At 29.4% G+C, this 20,599-nt stretch overlaps 1 protein-coding gene across 25 annotated transcripts in view; it reads left to right on the top strand.

The window, feature by feature from the left end:
* LOC134533153 (glutamate-gated chloride channel) overlaps positions 1-19,986 on the top strand; it is a 374,512-nt gene extending 354,526 nt beyond the window's left edge. For 10 of the 25 annotated variants that reach the window (XM_063370507.1, XM_063370502.1, XM_063370500.1 and 7 more), the window contains 2 exons: positions 12,968-13,075; positions 16,019-19,986. In XM_063370507.1, coding sequence (XP_063226577.1) covers positions 12,968-13,075; positions 16,019-16,144 — 234 coding nt within the window. In that variant the 3' untranslated portion in view covers positions 16,145-19,986. Of the gene's footprint in view, positions 1-5,181; positions 5,230-12,967; positions 13,094-16,018 lie in introns of all 25 variants that reach the window. The other 15 variants (XM_063370504.1, XM_063370491.1, XM_063370488.1 and 12 more) reach the window with 3 other exon arrangements.
* Positions 19,987-20,599: the final 613 nt, after the last annotated feature.

Genomic DNA, 20,599 nt, shown 5'->3' with positions numbered 1-20,599 from the left:
TCGCAGTTCGGTTCCGTCCAGCCAGCAGGACAGGCGCGTGTTGTTCGCTCCGACAGTAGCGAGTGCTCTGCGGTGTTGACCGAGCACGGAGAGAGCAACATCCAGGAGTGTTCGAGTGTGTTGGCCGCGAGGAGTCAGTTCCAAGGTCAGAGGTCATCTGCGATCATTGCCGATGTGAGGTTCATCCTAGGTGGTCACAGGGTTAAAGTTCATCCAAGATGGCGCTCAAGGTCATCAAAAATGGCACATGGTTTCCGACTCCTTAGCCTGCATCCAAAGTCTTCACATGAACGAAATATACCTATATATATATTAAAAATAAGATTACTTGGATCTACGAGGCTACTTACTCCATTAACAACGCTGCTAGTGAATGATAAATTTAATGAGTCGCTTTTGGGTCACAAAGAACAAAATTTCAGGACAATTACTAAGAAGTAACATTACGTGTGCAAGGTAAAAGCTTATTGATAATATAAAATGTAATTTTCTGTTGTATGACCTTAGGGGAAACTTGATTGGTAAAAAAAATTGTTAGTTTACAATAATATTTCTTTTTATTGTGTGCAAAGTATATATTTTTATATTTTACATTTTCTAGCTTTTTAAATTTAATGCCAGAGAAACTTTAAGGTTTATCATACACAGCCTTGGCTACGTTCATAATTAATCACTGGCTAATATGAGATGTACTTAATCAGGTCCTTAATTGAATAATTTTCATATTACAATTTCATGGAATTAGAATTGTTTATAAATAACATGAACAATAGGAAACACTATTGGTAGATTGTTTGGATAATCATTATTCATTCAATAGTTACAGTAGATCAGTTTTAACTTCAAATAAGATTCTTTTATTTAAAAGATAGCGAAATTGCTCCGGAATAATGCATAGGAGAATAATTTTGTAAACTTGCATGCCTGTATTTTTTCTATTACGTTCGTACGATATAAAATCATGTGATTTCACAAAACCAATCACATCAAAATAATTTGTCAAATATTTCATAAACATCACAAATCTACCGAGATTTTTTTAATATATTAAGAATTTCACAAATAAGTTAGATAGAAAATGTTTAAACACCAACTGAAAGTCACAGTAACATCTGAATGGGTAACGTCTACATGATCAAATATTCAAGCTTCTGCCAACTGTAATATGTTTAAGCTTAATTCGATATTTATCTATATTTCTGCTGCTTTGGTTTTGAGTTGTAGCTCAAAATCTAAAGAGGTAAGCATTAGCCAACGCTTAGTAATTTAAATGGAAGTGTTAATGAAGAGGGTAAAGAGGGTAATTTAACTTAATACATATAAATATGGCTAATTAAGATGTTTTTACCTGAATTATGATTGGTTAATGTGAGTGTAAAACTGATTTAAAAAGTAACTATGCTAAAATTATACCTTAAACTATTTTAAAAATGTAAATAATTTTAAAGTTTATAGGCCATCTAGCAAAAGCCTTAGATACTTGCAATTTTTACGTGCAGTTTACAAGAATTTTAGTTTGTCATCTGGTAAATATTACGTTATGAATACATGCGTTTGGATTTAAAGAATCTATAAGAAGGTGCCTTTCTGCATCACTTTATGAGAGATTATTTTCTCGAATAAATTTTGAGCTGCATAAGTAGGTGCATAATAAAAAAAAACTTTAATGTAACGTATTTAACACATCATAATCTTTCGTAACTAAAGCTGTAATAAAATAAGTTTTAGTACCTAGCATTGGTGCGATATAACGAATAAGGCAATTAAGCAATATTCCAGAAGTTTTAAAACTTCAATAAGATGGTTTGCAAATAAAATTCTTGGAGGTTTTGTAATTTTTTAATCGTTAATTTGAGGCTCTATTTATTAAATCATAAATATTCTAATAAACCACCTTGCCACGAAGAGCCTCACTTTGTTTAACCGATTTCAAATTACAGCGTGAAATATAATATATATATTTTTTTTAAATTTTTGAACCATTGCTAACAATGTATTTTTTAATTAGATACTTTTATTTTCTTTGCAACACTATACGTGAAATAAATTATTTTTTTCAAGAAATTTTTTTGAAGAATTCGTTAAAATAATTATTATGATATCTAATCAATCCGATACTGTAGTCTCTATATTATGATAAACATGGAAATACTATGTTAATTTTATGTGCCCACATAAATGTATTGCAACGTTTGCGTCATTCTTGTAGTTTTAAGATGTTTTGTTATCTTTTAGCAAGACATTAGTTCATTAATAGTTTGTTAAGTTTTTTAGTATTTAAGTGTATGCCAGGGAGTATTTCCTTTGTATCAAAATTATTGAGCAGCCGGGAATATTTGAAAATATATCTTCCTTCAGCATGTGTATAGCCTGTATTTTCAAATATGTTTAAAAAAGGCTGTTTTAACTGCTAACCAACTATAAATAACTTGAAAATGTTGTTTGTTGTTTGCAGCTTGCTGACACAACCTCGTTGTAAAAAATGAAAATTCCACATATTTTTAACAAAATAAAATTTTTCTCAAAGAAACTTCACTGTCTTGATCAGTAGCCTGTGGCTTTGCGTGATGGTGACATTACCAATCAAACCTTCTCGAAAGGAAGAACATGATGTAGTTTTGGACATTTTAAATTAACTTAATATAGTAGCATCAGTAGTTAGAAGAACTTTAAAGGAATCTTTGGCAAACACTTAATGAAAATACTGGGCATCTATTTGGTGTTGTCTGAGTATTTGAAAGCCATTTGTTAAGTTTGTTCTGAATTATTTAAGTAGTGATTTTCATTACTTGATATTGTTTAATGGCTGTATTTTTATTCCACGATGTAGAAGCACGATACATTTTCATTGTTAAAAGACACAATTGTAACAGTTGGGATATCGGAATTTTCAATTTTGCTGAAGAAAATTCAATTTGTCAGAAACGTTTAGTGAATTATTGTGTTCAAAAATTGAGTTTATTTTAATTATTAAGTGTATTATTAAGTGTACGATTTACATGATTGAAAGAAGTATTTTTGTGTTTATTTATAATTCGTTATGTGGATATTAGTAATGTGAAACACGAGAGCAAACAAAAGCATTTTGGTCATGTAACGAATATATTGATAGCAAGACCACAAAATATCACTTAAGGATGTAACAAAAAAAATTCCCGTTTGTTTATATTATTATGACAATGTTTATAAATACATCAAAATGATGTAAATATATTTTTAATTCCAAATTTAAAGTGTTTTAAGCAAATCTTTGCATAATTTTAAATTGTTCATAAGGAACCGTTCATTTCTTTATAAAAAAATTATTGTAACCGAAACAAAATTCAAGCGCTGAAATGTTGGTTATTTCACTTTAGTGATAAAGGATCAGTTTTCCTAGATATCAAAGCAATTGAGTTAAATTGGTTCTTGAACCTGTTATTTTATTTAAATTTGTTCAGATAAACATATTTAATCCTTAGGTAACACTGGAAAATAAAATTATTTCATAATAAACAATTTAAATATGAGCCATTTCAAATTCACTTTTTATTATTGTGTGAAGGAATAATAAAACAGTTGAATATATCTTCCACTGATATATATTTTATCCATAAAATTAGAACTCTCTTTAAAAGAGTCTCATAATAATTTTAAACTAATGTGTATACTGTATTTCCAGACAAAACAATCTCTATTATCAAGTTTTAAATAAATTATATAGAAGTGAGTTTTGAAAGTTAAATGTAATGAATTCATTTTTAAACATGCTCAAACAAAATCAAAATACAAATAATTTTGTGGATTATTATGTATTTGAAATTGTTTAAACCTTTGTGTACTCACGTAATTAATTAGATGAAAACACTTTTTAGGACTCAAATACATTTTTAGATACTTAGTATTTTAATTAGTAATTTTTATCCTAACTTTACAATGTACTTTGATAACATTGCAGCTTACTAGATGTGCGGTGGTTTGGGATTCAATGTCCATGTAACTAATTATGTGTATGTCATTTTTAGTTGTAAGTTAGTCTTGTAGTTATACGTATCCATCAATATAAAGGGACGAGTTTGATAAAAAATATTTTAATTAATTACCAAACATTTTCAAAAATGGAACAAATGTTAATACATATATTGTTTGCCTTTTTATTAGTATATACACTCTCCTTCGTTCTCAGTTCTTCACATTAAATGGTCTTGAAACAAAGTATTATTTCCTTCCATAAAGCTATTGAAAATATGATTGATTTCTCTCAGTTAATCAGACAATAATTAATTCGTGTCTCAACTTTTCAGTAGTGAAAAATACGTACTTGCTGTATTTAAGAATCTTTAAATTGTTGATGACCATATTTCCAACAAATTCAGTTAAAATATAAATGAAAATTACCATTCTAAAACTAAGGCCTCAAAAATTTCATGTTAACTTCTGAATTTTACGTAAAATTTATATAACTCGTAACAAAATTTTGCACATTTCTCGTTAACAAAATTTAAAAAAACTTGCTCTGTAAAATATAAAATATCATGTTCAAATTTCACACAGAAAAAAAAAGGAAAAAAATCTATAGGTATTAATTCTAAGTTTTTTGCAATTTGAATAGACTGATACAATTAAATTACCTTCTACGGACGACTTGCATGCAAAAAAATAACTGATATTTATATAAAACCGAACACACTTTGGTTTCTATGTTCAGTTAAACCTCTATTTTCAAGAGTGGCAGCAGATGTATTGCTTAGTATGAATCATTTCGGCTATACCAAAATTGATTTCATATTCATTTTTTAAATTTTGTTTACGAAAACAGTGTACAATTTTGTTACGAGTATTGGCAATCTTACATAAAATTCATTAGTTAACATGACATTTTTTTTAGGCTTTAGTTTAAGAATGGTAATTTTCATTTACAGATATGATGCCTAACATTCAGTGAAAAATAAAGTAATTTTTTGAAATCTATTACAACGAATTATTTAGTGTCTTAAATTTAACTGAGTACAGCTAAAAAAAATCTATTTCATTGTTTTTTTTTTTACATTTGTTGGCACGAGAAAAGTATCATGTCTGTAGTTTTATGAGTTGTTAAAATACTTGTCGAGTGTTTTTTTCACTTGCAATTTTGGTGATTGTGAGAATGTGTGAGTTAAAAGTAAGCATATCATGTAATATATTGCTTTGTTGTTACAACAGGTATGCACCAGAAATATGGGATCAGACAGTGAACTCGTCACACTCTTGGTATTAACTATTCTTACATGACTCTACTAGACTTAAAACTATAATGTGTCTGATTGTGATGTTTATAGTTGACTGAGTTTGTGAATAGCAACCTACAATGTGTCATTTTATGTTACATAAATATAGTTTTTAGTGTTTTTTATAGTATGTTATTCAAGTGATGTTTTGATATAACAAAATTTACAATATCAGTGTTTACTTGTGTCCCACGCTTAACACTTATAGAGTTTCTAACACTTGAGAAATATTTTTAGGTATCGCTATTCGTTAAGAAAATAATAGTAATCATAAATTAAAAAAATGAATATTATTTGTAACAGGTAGTTTTATATCCATTTTATTATTTAAAGAATTTTTTTGGCGATATATTATTAAATATAATCATTTTGTGATTTTATTTTGTTGTTTATAATATTGAATTTTGACATAAAGAAACACTGATTTGTTAATTTTAACTGAACTTCACTTCAGTAGCGTGTTTTAGAATGGTTTCTTTCTCATGTCCAAGCACTGTTCTCTCTCAAAACCTTTTTCTCGTAGGTCTATAGGAAGCGTGTGACTATTCAGCAGCTGAACTATCCGTGTGGGGTAAAGATATTTAGAAGCATTCAGGAAAGGCTCTACTTAACCCAGACCATAGATTCACGCTTTATGTTTCTAAGCTTTTTTTTAGAATTCGCATTCATTGTGTAACTTGTGCATAGATGCAATGTGAATTAGTGTTTACTTATGTTTTCCCAATGCCACTAAAATGCGAATACAGAACGTAGATAACAGTAACAATGGTCAAATGAATTATCCTGGCATCTAATTTTTACTGCCTAACGTTCCATAAAACTTATTGACTATGAACAAACCATGGGGTGGTAATTCAACGTGACTTAATCAAACATGTCCGATGTGCCACCTGACTTATCTTTTGTTCATCAGTACTCAAAGCCGATAAGTACATTGATCTGGTCTTACGCGTTGTGCCAATTTTCCCCTTAATGGTCATAATGGCATACTAACTTTGAATTTTATGTTGCAAATATAATGCCATAATTAAAAATACAATTATATAAACGTTTGGTAGTAAAAAGCAAGTTGCCATTCTATCAATGCATTTGTCAAGATTATTTATTTGACACTTTTGCTGTGTAAATTCCGTTCATTTTTGCTAGTAATTAAAGATAAAACCAATATGTCCCTTTTGTTTGTGGAGTGTGCAACTGTAACATTTACAGACATATTATTTTAACGAAAAAAATTCATTTTGTTTTACATCTGTTTCTTTATTTTTCGTGAAGTTAGTATTTTTGAGTAGAATTAAAAAAATAGCTTAACGTGTCACAGTTTAGAGGGGAGGGATTTTAATGAAATGTGGCTCTGAAACTTAAACTAAAATAGTTGGTTGAAGTTTAAAAACGCTTATATTTTGTCTGGCATTAAACTAATTTTTATTATAAATTAATAAAGCAAAAATTCAGCAACTGATGCTAGTGCAAGGACAATCATACTTATAATTTAAATACTAAGTTAATAATTTTTTTATATTTCAGTATAGCTTCAAACATATTTTTTTCCATGTTGATTTGATGTATTACTCTGAAAATTTTTTCACTAAAAAAGCCAAATATTAAAAAAAAAATTATGAAATTAAACTCTCTTTTTTAAATTAGTTTTTATATAATTATTACATAAACATAAATAAAGATTGTTTGGTTGTTAAGACATTGTATGAGTTTTATTCATTGCAATTACTGAAAATTCCCTAACTAGCAATCAAAAAATTGAAAATTGCAACCACTAATTAATGTGTTAGAACGGTTCCCCTTGTAAATAAAACTAAACCACTTGATTAGGACTGTTCGTAAAAAAACTATCATTCGCAAGATACATTGCCATAATTGTTTTGGTGTATTCCACTGTAAGCACCATATTTTAACTATACCTACTTCGTAACGCATTTTGTTCCAATTGACCTCCCAAAAAAATTTTTAAAAATACTGTACTTACATAGTCATATCGCGACCGCTACAATACATTTTACAGCTGTGTTTTTCCAACTAGACTGCTATAAAGATAAGAAGTATTCTGTGGTCATATAGAACTTACATTTCCGAGAAGAGGGTGACAGGTCTACTAAGGTCGTGTCCCAATTCAAGATTGTGCTCACTCTCACTATTACTGTCTAACTCCCACTCGCTCTCATTTGTACACTATCACTCCCACACACTTACACTTGTACACTCTCACTTCTACACTCTTACTCCAGAACAATTTCACTCGTACACTCTCACTTTTACAGTCACTCCCGCGCGCTTTCACTTGTACACTATCACTCCCGCACACTTTCACTCGTACACTCTCAATCCCACACACTTTCACTTCTACACTCTCACTCCCGCGCGCTTTCACTTGTACACTATCACTCCCGCACACTTTCACTCGTACACTCTCAAACCCGCACACTTTCACTTCTACACTCTCACTCCCGCACACTTTCACTTCTACACTATCACTCCCACACACTTACACTTGTACACTATAACTTCTCACTCTGGCTCACTCTCAAACGTAATGAGACCTTGACTTTGACTGTGTCCTCAGTAAACTACACTTTTAAAAATAATATTTTTCCTATATTCAAATACTGGCTGATCAGTTATTAACGCCATCGATGGTTATGAAATATGATACACTGTTTTACTTACAAAATATTTAGCAGATTATTAAAATTTGAATATTGCAACCATCTGTTATATATTTCATGTTAAATACATGACCTAATGGAAAATGATCGGTATTTATATTACATAAATTTTATTTCACAATATAATACTTCTTTAACATGAAAGTTCGTTTAAGGCTTTGAAGGGGAAAAAAATATGGCACTCAAAAAATTCTGCACGAGTGTGCAGAGAGTTAACTGTTGAGTTCACTCTCCCTTTTGCGATATTTCCTTTGAGTTGTAACAGCGATATATCTCACTCTGTGACCTCAAGAGAGGGTAAGAAGGAGAGAATGTGTTCTTTTTCTGTTAATTGTGAAACAGCTCCAAACCACAGTTTTGAGAACGCGACTGAAACCAGACATCTTGCTATTCCTAGAGACGGTTTCGATGACATACAGACCTTACTTGAGGGTGCTTTGTTTATTAAATCCCAAGTCGCTCGTTAATTGTTTACTGTCCTCGAGGTAAAACATTTCAGTCTGAAATGTCCCGAATGTGATTCAACTGTTAAATCGCTGTTGGTTTGTTACTCGCTAAGGCTACTTTGGATTTGTCTAAACAACTAAAGTCCAATTAGAGACGTCGTAAAAACACATTTGTTGTTCAATGAACCCGTGAAATTTCCTGTTATTTGGTTATTATTAGAAACCATGTCATTAAGCGCTGTATTTGACCATCTGGAATCAAATTAGCTCAACGTTTCTGTATTCAGCTTCTGACCATATAATATTTCACACGCTCCGAATGGCTTTAATAAAAAAAATATTTAGTTCTTAAGCTTGCCAACTCTGCATAGACAATTTTAGCAAGAGCGTGGCTTCCAAAAGAAAATGCAACCAATGAAGGAGTCTCAAGTTGCCAAGTAAGTATTTGCAAAACTGGGCAGACTGGATCTCTAGTTACATAATACCGCCCAAGTGTAAGGCTTCCAGCATGAACTTATGTTACAGCTAGTTTATGAGCGTAACGGACAATGAGCACGTCATCTTATGGCCCCTGGATAGCCCTAGGTGAGCAAGTCTCCTCTGTGGTGTGGTTTGGCACTCAACAGGAACTTTCCTCTTTATCCTTGGTACCCTCAAACAAGAACTTTGCTTAGGGAACTATCCAGCCTTGAACGCAGCCATTGTGATTTAATTTATAAAGTTGATGTATAGGTATGTTCTGATCTTTCAGCAAAATATGCATTTTTAATAGAACGTAATGTTTATTTTAAGCAAAATTCAATTTGACACTCAAAATTGTATTTACAATATAGGACAAAAACAAGTATTATCAATCAAACAAAGCAAAGGTATAAAGAATTTTGGAGGGAAAGGTATGTAGACTCCTCCTCCTGTCTTACATCTCTGTACTCAACAGTGTTATATCTTCAAGTTACTACCAGAGCTATTTCTTTGCTCACTGCTTCATCCCGTCATTGGTAACAAAATGTCTTCAACACCACTATGCATCTTACCACGGAGAGAATTGGCGCAGTGGTAAGACACTATACTAGCGTCTCGAAGTATCCGAGGTTCAAAATCCAGTCCGTCTGTCCTGTTTTCTGTTTTTATAGGAAATTCTGAGATAGTTCTTTACCAAAGACCAAGACCGATTTCCTTTCTAGCATTGGTTGTACCCATCTCTAATACCTCAAAATACAAAATTACTGATCACAGGCCTCTGCTGAAATCTCGCAGGAAATCATTCTCGTTCCTATAGGTGCTGGATCGTGGTACTCCTAAACGTTCAGCGCTGCTAAACGTTTTGCATTTTTGACTGTGCGAGGAAGACAACCATGGAAAAGTTGGGCTGCATGATGAAGACTCTCCTCCCATAGTCGGTGGTGCCCTCGCCTGGTTGAAGTCCTTAAAACCTTTACTGATTGGTGGATTGGGCCCTTTCTCCTTTACGATATACTTTTGTGAGAACATATTTTTATTTTATTTGATCTGTATCTCTGCGCAACAAAAGTTGGCCTAAATGAATAAACAATTTACAAATACATAAAAAACAAAGAATTTTCTGTTTTAAACGTTGTAAAATTTGAATAAGTTGCAAAAACATTATAAATAAATTCCTAAATTAAGTCTTAAACATTCTGTTTTACTATATTTAAAAGTTATAAAAATATTTATTGAAGATATTATTTATTTTGTGAGAAAACTGTAAATGATAGATCTGATAGTACTGGCAAATTATCAAGTTTCAATGCTATGAATGAATCTTTAAATGTTCAATTTCAACCTTTTTTTGTTTTAGTAAAATGTTTTTCTTCGAGATTGTATAATTTAAATGTCGTCTTTTTAAATTAAGTACGGATGAATTATGATTATATCCGTATACATATAAACTTAAACCTTAAGATATAGAATTACTAATTTGCAATATATAATCTAAGATGATTTAATTAGTGTTTGAACTTGAAAAATATACTGCAGCTACTGTGCAAATATATTCATTGCGCAGTTCCGATTTAATAGTTAAAAAACCATTTGTTTATTACAAAACCAGATTATATTATATACAACTGTACATTGCTTGGTACAAAGTTATTTAATTAATTATAATAATAAATAGTATCTAGTACTTAATTTTTCTCGTGTTTTTTGGTTTCAGTCCATAAACATATAATATTTTTTTTTACATTATTTAAAAAATTTTCCAAAGTTACAATCTGACAGAAAAATGTGATCTTTCTTAGAGATAAATATTTAGTTTGCTTTGATGTAGATCTCGTGGTTTTGCACAGAAACTACCGAACTTTACTCAAACACTCAAGTGGATATGTAGAAGTGTTACAAACTTGAGAAAACCAAATAATTGTAAATAAGTGTCCAGTTATGTAACAAAAAACTATGCACAAACCATATTCGGTCCAGTTTTTTACACTTTGTAGTGATTCAAGATGATATTAGCCTCTAATACATCATTATTTAAGTTTCCAGCTACGTAATATATTCCTTCATGGAAATTGTTAACAATAATTATTTTTAAAGATTTATTGTAAATATGTAAAGTAAGTAAGGTCTGTATTGAAAGTATTTTGCTCTCAATAAATAATTTACAGTATATATTGTGTAAATAAATAAGTACTCACATTCTTACGGAATAAAAATTTTATAAATAAGTTTGCTAATAAACGTTTTGTATGTTTTGTGTTATATCTTTATATATTTATGCCCATTAAATTAGTTATTTTACCGAATTTATAACAATTTCAAAAATAATAAGACCATTTACTTTTGTTTAAAAATAGTCCAATATTTTGAGGCCAGTTGACACCAATAATCGTTGTTTAAAGTTTTTTTTTTTTCCACAATTATATCAGGAACTATTTTTAATCTGATAAAAGGGCAACACGTTTTAATGTAATTTTAAATCGCACATGGTGACAGTAAAACTAATATTTAAATAAATAAATCAGGCATAATAATTAACAAAAATGTTATGGATATTACGTAACTTAAGTGTTATTTACAAAAAAAAGTATTCCTTATTCTAAAATCTATAATTACCATAAAAATGGTTTTAATTCAGCTTAAAACAATTTATATATTTATGTAGTTAAATATTTCAATTCGATAAGTCAATTATTTTCACTTATTTTAATAAAATGTGATTTGTTGTGCTAAGAATATAACTATGGAATTCAAATATCAGCGAACAGGTGTTGGTGTTAATCAATTGTATGTATTTATTTTATATATCACACCGAAAATTAATGTTTTATTTCATATAGTCGTTAATTATTTTCTGTTACCAGTGAGTAATTGATGAAGCAACGACAGTTGTAAGAGTTTGCTCTCTAAAGAAAGTATTGAAGTTAAAGTGTTCTTACATGTGTTACTTACTTTGTGTGAATTTGAGAATGGTGTGTTTAATTCCAAATTTGGGTTTACAGGTTACGACGATAAGTCAACCTAAATATTTTACATGATTTACAAATTAATTTATTTTTCTTAATTGAAAAATTAATAACTATGCCGCATTTTTTGCCAATGAATAATGTTCGACATTCAACATTTACGATAGTTTCTGACATTTAATCTATTTTCGTCTGATAAGACACTGATTAAACCAAAAGATTAAAACTTACGAAAGAAAAAAGATAAATAAAACCATTTGATTTCGTTATTATACCCCATCTCTCTCCTCTATAAGTGGCATTTAGTTACATAAATAATTTAGGCAGCTGCAAGGCATTTGAGAATGAAATGCTTTTTGGCTTTAACAACCCGCTTTGCCCGGCTGTGTGTTGTGCTGCTTGCATTAACTTATCCGTATAATTTTAGAAAATACCTTCAAGGAGTCAAAAATATCCCACTGTCTTTATTAAATGGAGAATATATATTTTTTTCTTGTAAATGTGATTTTCAGAGAAAATTTAACTTTTTTTATATAAAATGTTTATATTTTATCTATAATGTGACTATTTTTAAATCTTAAAAACTCTTAAATCAAGGATTTCAATGTTAGTAAAAATAAAATAGCTCCCCCATTTTAATTCAGTGAGATATTAGGTGCATGCTTGGCTTCACTAACCAATTCCCCATTAAAAATATTTTACTTCGTGTTTAGGTGTTATTTTATTTTTAATTGAGTTATTATTTTTTTTTCAATAATACGTTTATATGTTCAAAACATTGGTAAGCTTACTTTCAAGAATTGCAGTTTTTACCAGGAAAATTTTAAGAGGATATTTTAATAAATAATTTGTATACAAACATAGCCTTTATTTGATAAGTGTTTATTCTTACGTGGAGAAAAATTGTTACCAAAGTTCATATTTTATTTAGTTCTGAAAGTTTTTGATTTTGTTTTATGTTCCTTCTTCTCACCTGTGTGAAGTAAGTGTATAAGTTGAAAATATTTTTAATGTGATCGTGCTTGATCGCTTGAAAATAAATTTTAAAAAAATTCCTGAAAAAGTAAAAAGACTAATTCTAAAGGTACATAATTTCGCAAAGACAAGATGTTTTGGTGTGGATAGAGGTTGCATGTTTGAAAGTGTTTTGTGTTTTGTTTTTTTCCTTCCAGGGCGACAAGAACAAGCGTGACACTCTGGGAGCGAATGAGATAGTCACCTGCACCAACTGTGGTCCCAACCCGTGCACCCACTCGGCCAACAACGGCTGTGCCACAGAGGTATGCGTGTCCAGCCTTGTAAGTCCATACTTAGAACCTGCAACAGCTGCACTCTTAGAATGAATCAGTGATTTCCATCGATCAGATCGTATCGCGCGTTAGAGCACCGACACTTAAGATTCCATTAACTGACCGATGAGTTAAAATTTACTGCACAACGTGAAATCCAAACAGCGTCGATCATGCTGGCTGAACTAATGAATTTTAATTATAACAGAAATTCACGACAACAAGCAAATCAGCAGTATTTTTTTTTTCTTTTAGTAAAATACCATAGTTTGAAGCCATATTCACTGTTTCAATTTAAGAATGTATAATTTAGTTACTTGAAAGAACTATCAAAATGTTAGTTATAAAATTAATCTATTATTATTTTAAAAGTGTATTTTTTTACTATACTTGATAATACAATAATATTTAAAAACTCCCCCATTCATTTATCATTTTGTCAAATCTATATAAATTACTCGAGAGTCTTTAAATATAAAAATGAATTAAAGCTATATAAACAGCTCTCTTACATAAAAATATTGAAAAGTTATCTTAATATTTGTGCCAGATTTTTTAATTTATAAGATTTCATTAATTAAATTTTAATTGATAAAGTGAATATGTTTTCATAAAATAATATTTAGGCCTATGTTTAGTAGAAGAATGAAAATATTGATTACATCGTTTAGAATATTAACTAAAACCATATTAAATCATAAGGCATTTGAAATTTAAGTTATATTTTGCTTAACTAATTATAACTGAAACAGTTACTGACCAAAAATTAAAAAATAATTAGAATCAATTACTGGAAAAATTAAATTATAACTATGAAAAGTATAAAATTTTTACACTTAAAAAATTATTATTTGCATTCCAGTTTTTCTTATTATTTAAGACAACACTGAATATTTCAAGATGTAAAATATAAATAAGTAGGTTTTAACAAAATATTTTGGTTTGGATTGACATAAGATATGTTTTCTTGTTATCTTCAGACGCGTGGTAGATTCCGTGTAAATATGAAAAATGTGTGGTACCTGTTGCAGTTTTATTTTAAATGTTTAAAAAGTAATAGAAAAGTATTAATGCAGATGGTCAATACTATTAACTATTTTAAAACATTTTATTGAATGTGTATAGCTAACAATTTAAATTCTTTGAAACGCAAGGCAATTAGTGTGTAAATAATAATAATTATGAGATAAGAAATTGCGACTAATTATGTGAAAGTCATATTGAATTATATTTTTATTTATTTGATGTTTTAATAAACGCCAAGGTTAAAAAAATATTACAAAATTCATTTTAAATTTTATTTGACACATGCAAATCTTTCAGTAAAATAATTAAAATTATAAATCTATGCAGATTATTATTCACTAATTATAAATTATTTTGAATTTGTAAACGAAGGAAGGAACAAAACTATAATTAAAGGGTTTTCATGTTAGCATTGTTATAAAATATGAAAAAAATTACTTTAACCATTTTTTTTGCTCTTAGGTTTTTTGTAATAATATTTTTGTCACTAAGTTATTTTACATGCTGGCTTGTTTATTATTTTAGAATTGCATTTTTTGCTAGGACTACTTTGTAGTATATAACGTATTAAATTTAGCTTCTGGTACCTTTGTTCGTAATATTGTTGTATTTATTCAAATGTAAACCTCTTTCGTGTTGAGTGTTGTGTTTCAACAGTGGTGACTGACTACCTGTTAAATTGATTTTGCACCTGATCCCCAAGTTATTTTCATTATTAACGGCTTCAACATTTTTACTTTATTTGTCCCTACATATATAATTTGTAATGAAGTTCTATTCTCCCTCGTATTCACTAGTTTCTGTTAAACAAGAAACCGGCACCTTCAATTTTGACAGGAATTACAATTTCGTTTACGCTTTCTGTTTCTCAACAGGCTATGTATACTTTTGCAATTGATTTGGTTCTAACGGTTCATTTTTGATTATACATGAAAGCTTCGTAAATTATTGCAAAATTATGTAATATTTCACATTTTTCCATGTTTTTCTAATTTTAAATGAAATTATTTTAGGAAAGTCGTTAACCGTTCTCTTTAAAGTAATTTTACGTGTTATTAGAAAATTTAACCTTGCAAACCATTTTAAGGCATTTTAGTAAATTTTGTGTTTCATTTACATTACTCACAGTGTGTAGCGCATCTTATCTCCTCAAATACATTTGTATTGTAGTATTAGGTTTACCTCTGATTTTGGCTTTAAGTTCAGTAAATTTATGCACTGTGCCATCTTATTTGCTAGTGACTGTATATTACATTTGTAAAAATAGTTAGCTGGCCTGTCACTGGGCTGTAATATTTCTGGTTTATTCCATGAAGTAATATGTTGACATTTGTCAGATCCATACGATGGACTTTTCTTTTTATTTCTTGAGCCGCATTACAAGCATCTTATGCTGGATACCTGATTATTAAACTTTTTTTAAGTTCAAGTACACATTAGCAATACATTACCAGTACATACGATCGTGCAATTTCTTGCTCTTACGGACGTTTTTATTTTTGGTGTTTACGTGTATTTTTATATATAAAATTGTGTTCATACTACTTGTGTAAAATTGAAAGAAAAAATATTATTTTTTTAAAATCACAAGAAAAAATTACACAATGAACGAAATATGAAAGAAAATATAGCTTTTACAAAAAAAACAACAGAAGGCGGAAATTATGTGGTAAAAATAACTTATAAAATTTCTTCTAAAATACTTTGTGAATATTGTTGTGTTTGTTTTCATTGATTTAGTCCAAGCAAACATTTATAATCTTCACGTGGTTGTATGCTTGACATTTTGGTGGAATTTTCTAAGAACCTGGTAGTGAAACGAGTGTATATTTAGATATAAGTGTGATTTTTCCTTTTTCCCTCTGGTAAAAGCGAAAATTTATGTTTTAACCTTTCACTGATTTCCAGGTGCGTAAGAAAGAGCCGCCTCACCCTATCCGAGTGGCGAAGACTATCGACGTCATAGCACGTATTACGTTCCCATGTGCGTATGCCGTGTTTCTGATCTTCTTCTTCATACATTACAACATCTGAGACAAACTTCAAGAATACGAACGCTCAGTGTAATAATGTGGTTCTGGGCGACTGTATCAGAGAAAAAAAAAAAAAAAAGAACTCACATCGAAGATGACTGAGAAAGTGACAGTTTTTCACCTTTTTTCGACCAAAGAATTGTGTGTTTGTGTAATTGTTTTTACAACTTTTTAAATTCTAAATATCAAGAATATTGTGTATGACTGGTGACCGGTAATTCCTAAAAAAAAAAAAACGTGGAGCTCTCTTGAGCTTAAAGAAAATTCGTAAGTGCTTAGTGCTTTCTGCGGCATGGGATAAATGTGCTAGTCATCAAGAGAAAAAAAAGATGCACCAAAAGGTTATGTACTCGAGTATAGTATATTTACGTGTATTGCTTGTAAGAGAGCTTTTATACCAGTGCGGGAGAAAGTAAGTATTGGCATAATGCAAATTAGTGTGTTTTAAAAACTCTCACAAAACAATCGTTAAACTTAAACGTCCATGTACTAGATGCACTTATTTCTAACAGCAATATATTTTAATTAAAATTACCTTATAAAACAAAATTTCTAAATTTTATTAAAATTCTTTAAATTTAATTTCTGGTTTGCAATTGAAACTAAATTCAATAAAATTTGTTGGGTTTAAACCGAGGAAATGCTTATATATGCTAAACTCATGAGTGCTTATAAATGGAAAGAATGATCAATACTCTAAGTATATTCCTTACTAAAATTAAATATACATAGCTTATGGTTAACAGATGAGTTATTAGAAGAAAAATGTATATTTTTAAATATATCCTGTAAACTTTAAAATAAATTGAGTTTGGAACATAAATTTGGAAAAGTGAGTATGTTTATAATAATGTTAGAATAAAAACGTTTATTTTAATACTACGCGATGAATCTATTAAAAATACTCTTAGTTTACGTTAATTTCCATCTAAAACATAATAATGGCAACCATAATTGGGTTTTTTAAGAACTCTTATTTTTTTACTAAACATCGAATGAAACATAGTATTTAGGCATAAGTCACATTTTATTTGTAGCACTGCCTGTCGTCTTAAGTATGGGTCAGTTTTGGTGATGTAATAAAGCGTCCCCGTACAATATGTTATCATTATTATAATTTTTTATATCCATACAAATTTTTTTTTGTAAAAGATAGCTAGTACTTCTAGAGAATTAAATTATGGAAACAATAACGATAGAAACGCGGCACATACATGGTAACGAAAAATTTCATGGCTCAATCTGCATCTTAAACTAGATAACTACAAGTAATCATGTACGTCGTGCCTTAAATGTTAAGGTATGGCTTAAACTAACGGTTAAATAAGATAAGTTGATAGCAGTAGTTATAAAGTTATAAGAAGAATAAGCAAATATTAGAGATTCAGACCAATAAATATTTTTAATTGCATTCGGTTTTAAAAGAAAGCAGTCTGTAAAATAATTTAGTGAAAATTGGATAACTGTGTAAGAAAATATAGTAAACGAAATTTTTTCAAAAGTTATGAAGAAACCGTTTTTGGCGTAACAACGTCTAATAAATCGATGAACGCCAGCTGCACGCACGAAAAAATGTCCCGTTACGCATATTGTCCCGTTACGCACATTGTACGCTTGCGCCGCATCTATCTCTCTTCCACTCGATTGGAACAACCATCGATTTGACTTTTTCGAGGCACATTAAACTTGAAACACTCCCATTCGTTTCCTACTTTTTCTATCATCGTCCTATCCTTAAAATAATAACACAGATTGGAAGAAGTTAAATAGCAAGCAACAATAAAAGTTATAGTCAAAATAATCTCTTCGTTAAAGTAATAATAACATATATGAATTAATGAGTGCAAATAAAAGTAAATTTATCAATTAAATTGTAGATTTCATTTCACTCCTTCTTTGTATCCATACAAATTAGTTATAATTCAATAAATTGATTCAATTTTATTCATAAAAGTATGCAATCATTTCATCAATGTTTTGTTATGACGTTGTCACGTTAAACTATCGTCCATAAACCGACTTTACAGACAGCCAATTTTTTTTAATGGTTAATATAGGCAATTTAAGTCATTTGGTTTGTAAGATGTGGTTTGAGCTTCGAAGACTGTGTGCACTTCCTTCGCAAACTGGCCATGATTCCTAGTGCGTCACGCAAATGTGCCGAGAGTACTGGCTTGGTACCTTGTCTCGACATACCTCAAATTCATTAGTACCGATTACAAGTTTACAAATGTCTCAGAGCAACGTTTCAATAATATTGTTTAGTAAGTCATCTATGCTGCACGTACGTGATGTTTTTTTTATAAAAAACTTTTAATTTTCAGATGTAAACTGCTGATTAAAGTTCTACACATTTGAGTGCATAAACAATTTTTGTTACAAAATACGGGTAAAGACATGAAACCGAATGTCTTAGAGCTAAAAACTCAAAAAATGTTACAATATTTTCAAAAGTATCGAGAAATAACTTACGAACAAATACGAAACGGGCAAAACCAGTAAAATCCCGATGAATCATACTTTGTTATTAGAAATCAGTCCATTCTCAAATTTTGTGATATAAATATTCTTCTAGTCATGAAGTCCAAAGATATAACAAAACTTTCACCGGCCGAGTGAGAAATATTTATTGTTCAATTACTCTAACATTGAGCGGTAAAAATTATGAGAGCAATATTTAATTTTATAACCACGTGTGTATATTTATATGTACGCAAATATTGTTGTAAGCCTTCAAATTCACACATGACATGGGTTTCCTTGAAGAAAAAAGTATATATATAAACTTAATCGGGAATGTGGACTGGACATTTAATTTACTCATTGAAATAGGTAGCAAAATTATTATTCACATGGATAGTAAATTTAATTATTACTTACTAAACTTATCCATATATTAGCCTGTGTTCATTATCTCTAACAGCAACTTATCTTATGGAACTTGTGTTAAGTGTGACATTAGATACTAATGAACAATTTTGTACTAAATACACACTATTTTCTCTGTATCTGTCTGTGATACTGACTTCTCAATTCCTATCGATTTCATTTTCCTGTAAAAGTGTTGTAAGTCGATTCCAGTGGAAAGTGTGTAATTATTTGTAAAAAAAAATGTGTATAGTTATTAGTGAAGGACTATCACTTAAGTTGTTCGTTATTTGTATTTCTGAGTAACTTTAATTAAATTGAAAAAACAGATACTCATTCGCTAATGATATTTTTGTTTAGTAGTTAAGTATTGTCTTATAAACAGTAGGAAATTGAGAGTAATTGTTTTCCTCCCGAGTTGTTATTTTCATGCGAAAATAAGACATTTTTAAGTTTCACAGGTCGAATAGAATTGGTGATAAGAGATTTATATAAATTTCGTTTAAATGACTTACGTAAGATCATTTCTTGAATTAGCTCATTTTATTAAAAATAAATAAAGATTCTATTGTGATATTACCATTTTATTAAATAAGGAATCAGTTAATCCCAGAAAATCCCAGTTAAGAAATAATTTTTTTTTTCCTTGATGTGTTTACTTCTAACTCCTACGGCTTACTGTGTCTTTTAATTGGCAAAATATGAAAAATAACAACTCTAATTCGCCAAATATTCGTACATTCTTTCGTTCCTTCCTATCTTCCATGCACGCATTTAATTTTTTTAAACTAAAAACAGACAGTTTCCGCTGAAGATAATATTTAATTTTTTTCTGTTACCATAAATGCAATTCTGTCGTTTTGTATTTATGGAAAGACTATTTAAATACTCCGTGTTTTACGGATTTGAAAAAAGTTATTTTTGTATCCCAAAACTATAGTTTTAAAAACAAAGTTGATACATTTATATGTTTTGGTTACAGTACTGAACTTTTAGGTGTATTCAAAAATCTATCAATGTTATTGTAATATTATTGATAAATACTCATAGGAATATAAACAAGTAGCAAATCTGAAATTCAGGAAGAAGTAACTATATTATATTTTAATATTGTCATAAATGTTCACTTTACCTTTATTATTAATATGTTACTGTTTGAGACCAGAAATTTTTATTTATATTACGGTGATTAAATTTTATTTTGTAATAAAATTTTATTAAAATATAAAATTTAATTTAAGAATTAAAGGGGTATGTTTTAATAACAATAGTATGTAAACACATTTTATTTGAAAGCTCATTTTAAAAAAAATTATTCTGGTTATTTAAAACAGGAACTTAAAAGTTTGTAGTGGTTTTTTTGCAAACAACATATGAAAAATGTGATAAAAAGGAAAACTACTTGTTGACTTGGTGGTTTTCTGTTAATTAAAATATAGATTAACTAGCTAGTATTTAAAAAATATATATATTGAAGATAAATCTGTAGTTGTAGATTTTATTTTAATTTCACTGAAGCTATAAAATTTATGAAGCAATAATAAATGAAATAGTATAATTTTTAGGTTGTTCTTGTGTGAGAAAAAAA

Source organism: Bacillus rossius, chromosome 6 (genome assembly GCF_032445375.1).
Source record: "Bacillus rossius redtenbacheri isolate Brsri chromosome 6, Brsri_v3, whole genome shotgun sequence".
Taxonomy (NCBI): Eukaryota; Metazoa; Arthropoda; class Insecta; order Phasmatodea; family Bacillidae; genus Bacillus; species Bacillus rossius.
This window is presented reverse-complemented; position numbering and strand designations above follow the sequence as displayed.